The sequence below is a fragment of the Delphinapterus leucas genome, chromosome 15 (assembly GCF_059928025.1).
Source record: "Delphinapterus leucas isolate spDelLeu-1000000601 "Yukka" chromosome 15, BTC_Dleu_Yukka2, whole genome shotgun sequence".
Classification (NCBI taxonomy): Eukaryota; Metazoa; Chordata; class Mammalia; order Artiodactyla; family Monodontidae; genus Delphinapterus; species Delphinapterus leucas.
In genome coordinates, this window is record NC_143143.1 from 60,728,136 (window position 1) to 60,731,494 (window position 3,359).

Below are 3,359 nucleotides of genomic sequence, written 5' to 3' on the forward strand. Positions count from 1 at the left end.
GCCAGCATCTTTTTCTGGCTTGCATGAACTCGACATGTGGCATCATAAACAGAGTAGAATTAGGTGGACCTCTGGGATTCAGTTAAGGATCTCTTATTTATTTTTTTAGACCAGTATTGAAATGAGATTGTGTTCTTTCTGAAAATTTGGAAGCCTGGAGTACATGGCAAGGGGATGGTGCCAGTTAGGAGGAGGCAATGACCTACATGAACTGATGTCCCTAAGCTGTCAAAGTGACTCAGACAGAGTTGCTGACAGGATTTGTGAGGGGACGAGTGGTGGGAGCAGATCTGCAGTGCTGAAGGGGAAGACGAGAAGGGAGTCACACAGGCTCTCTGTAACAAGTTCCTGTTCCTGGGGGGAGAGGTTCTAACAGTGTGTCAGGGCAGCAGTAGCTAGCTGAGAGTAAAACACAGAGAGTGAGGTATATGAGGAGGGGAGAAAGCAGGGCAAACCTGTTAGATCTGAAGGACAGGGCAAGGGGCAGGGAGGGGTGGGGGGGCAGCGCTGAGAGTCGAAAGGGGAGCCCCAAGGTCAGGAACAAGTCTTACCCCCTCTCCAATTCCACTGTCCCCTGCACCATCCTACACATCAGCTTTCTGGGAGAATGTCCCAGGAAAAGGTGAAATGAAATGCCTGGGGCAAGTGAAAGAGCTGTTAAAGATTAGAAAGCTGGAATGAGGCAAGCGAGGAGACATAAGGTTTCTTTTGGGGTGATTACATACTGGAAGTGGAAACCTGACACTCAGGATTCCGGGCCCTGCCTCTACCTGATCCCAAGGTCTGAAATGTTGAAAGGCAAGGTAAGTGGAAGGAAGCAAAAGGTGAACAGAAAGGCCAGGAACAAAGGCATCTGGGAGGGAGAATGGTTCCTGCTTCCAGGGTGTGTGGGTGGGTGAGTGTGTGTGTGTCTGTGTGTCTGTGTGTAAGGCTGGTCCTTCTTTTCCCGTGAGCCTGGAGGTGGTGGTGGAGAAGTTTACTCTGTGTATCTGGGGTCCCACTGAGACACTTGAGGTCTGGGGGGGGGAAAAAAAGAGCCAGAAATCCATGACAGTTCTTGTGTTTCTTATTCCTGTTGGTGAGGGTAGAGCATGAGGGGGTGTGATAGTCTTGGTCACGAGTTTTAAGGGACAGAGAAATGGAGCAGTGGGGGTGGGGGGGCGAACCTGGCTCTAGGAGCCCAGGATGTGTAAACTGTCTGAGGGGGGATCCCTAAAGCTCTGTGTCAGAAGAGGGAAGATTAAGACGCTGGATGTATATCTGAGAAACTAACAAAGGATTAGGGTATCTGAGAGCTAAAGCAGTCAGAAATGCGAGTGAGGTTAAAAGATCACTGTGAGACGAAAGGAGTGAAGCGCCCCGCTCCCCAGAGCTGGTCCCGGTTCTGAGTGAGGCGAGAGGGACAGTCAGGGGCAGGCAGTGAGTCCTGAGCGTGTGTATGGGAGGATACTTCCTCGGATGGAGCAGAAGGGAAACGAAGGGGCAGTAAGGGGCCCAGGCCCACCTCTCACAGGAAGCTGGTGTGTGCAATGACGTATACGGGGAGAGTCACAGGGAAGCGGCAGGGAAGATGGGAGAATGCTACGGCAAAGAATCAGTGAGGTCGGCCGGGCCCGCCAGTCCTGGGGCTCTGTGGGGATGACAGCTGTTGGCGAGGAAACTTACTTGGCCCTACACCCAGGGTGCATGTCTGTACGTGTGTGGGAGGTGGCTGTTCCCCCGGAGCCTGAGTGAAGACCATAACGGTGAGTGGGCTGCACCAGGCCCTTCACTAAAGCGTGAAGGGTTGTCCGAGCTCTAAGGGCCCTTGACTGGAGCTGAGTCGGCCCAACCTCCCCCCACACCTGTGCCTGGATCCAGATGTCTGGTGGGCGCTCGACTACAGTATGAGGAGGGTAGTACTGGGTACAGCCCCACCCCACCCAGCAGCGTGGGAAGGAGCTTGGCGGAGTTCGGGTAGGTGAGGAGTACTCAGGAGAGGAACCCCTGTGTCGCTGCCAGATCCGCACGATCCCGGCCTCGGAGACTGCCAGCCTGTGCTGCAGCGAGTTCTGTCCTTGGGTTTTCAAATCGTGTTGTGCCAGCTAGGCTAGGACAACAGAGCACCTCCCCGACCCGTAGGCTACAGGTACCCATGGTGTCATGACTCCTAGGACCCAGACCTGGGAGGAGGGAAGGTCAGGCACTTTGGACCGAGCCTCCGGTCCTCTGGGTTTGGGCAGAAGACACCTTACCCCCTCCACACTGGCCCCGGGGCGGCTCCGTGGCGTACCTGGTCGCCGGCACCCAAGCCGTAGTAGCCATGCGTGACCACCTCCCAGTGCAGGAAGCAGACGAGCGCGTCCTGCGCGCAGGTGATGGCCGGCGCCGCCGACGCGAACAGTACCTCCAAGCCCGCCATGAGAGCCCCCGGCTTCTGCGGGCGGAGGAAGAAAGGGAGAAAGTACGGTGAGCCGACTCGGCCCTCACAGTTCTGCGGACTCCACTCCCCTACTCCGCTGGTTCTCGTCGAGTCTCCACCTGCGCGGCCAAAATGGAGACGCTCTACGTTGGGGTGTGGCCGCCGGAAGTAGCTTCCCGCTCCGGCGCTGCTGCGCCAGCGCGCCCGGCTGGAAACAGAAGGGAGGCGCTAAAGGGTTCCGACAGGCAGCGCGTGGGCGGGATAGGACCCCTGGGGACAAGGTCCTTCAAAGCTGGAATCTCCGTTTTCCTTGCAGCGGGCAGATCCGCTACACGTAGGTTGTGGCATCGTTTGAAGAGAGGTTACCTTGTTCTGAGCCACAGACCTCCCATCTGCAGAATGGGGTGGACGTATGCTGGTGGGAGAAGAGGTAATGAAATAGGGCTATAATATATTCAGAATAATAATTGACACTTATGCGGTGCTTGCTCCATGGAACATTATTCTAAATGCTTTACTTGTATTCGTTTATTTAATCCTCACCACCCAACCCCATAAAGTTGGTATTTGATAGCTCCATTTTACTGATGGGTAAACAGACACACAGAGGGGTAAATGTCACAAAGATGAGTGAGTGGCAGAGATGGTACTGCGATCTAGCAGTCTGGCTCCTTGGATAACATTTATTAAATGTTTACTGTGTGCTAGATCCTGTGTCAAAACATTCACATCACCCTATCAAAAACTCTATGAGGTATGTTCCATTATCATTCCCATTTTGCAGATTTGTCACCAGCTTGGAGAATGGAAGCCACTTCCCCCAAGAAGACGCAGCTGCTGACTGGAGAGCTGGCGCTCCTGATCCACTACCAAATGTCAGTCATTTATTTGTCTGTCTCCTTCATGATTTTGACCACTTACTGTTTTTACTCAAATAAATTGAGTTTTCCCATCCCAG

General features: G+C 53.9%; 1 protein-coding gene and 1 long non-coding RNA gene across 4 annotated transcripts in view; one reads left to right on the forward strand and one right to left on the reverse strand.

Annotated features, from left to right (window-relative positions):
• The window catches only part of PSMF1 (proteasome inhibitor subunit 1), a 52,300-nt gene extending 49,733 nt beyond the window's left edge, over positions 1 to 2,567 (reverse strand). Inside the window, exon 1 of one of the 2 annotated variants that reach the window (XR_016387899.1) lies at positions 2,273 to 2,513. Coding sequence is in view for 1 of the 2 variants with exons in the window: in XM_022592794.2 (XP_022448502.1) it covers positions 2,273 to 2,401 (129 nt within the window). In the remaining variant the exon portion in view is untranslated. Of the gene's footprint in view, positions 1 to 2,272 lie in introns of both variants that reach the window. The other variant, XM_022592794.2, reaches the window with a different exon arrangement.
• LOC149747472 (uncharacterized) overlaps positions 99 to 3,359 on the forward strand; it is a 39,424-nt gene continuing 36,163 nt past the window's right edge. Inside the window, exons 1-2 of one of the 2 annotated variants that reach the window (XR_016387900.1) lie at positions 99 to 2,831; positions 3,186 to 3,276. This is a non-coding gene — a long non-coding RNA (uncharacterized LOC149747472). The remainder of the gene's footprint in view (positions 2,832 to 3,185; positions 3,277 to 3,359) is intronic. The other variant, XR_016387901.1, reaches the window with a different exon arrangement.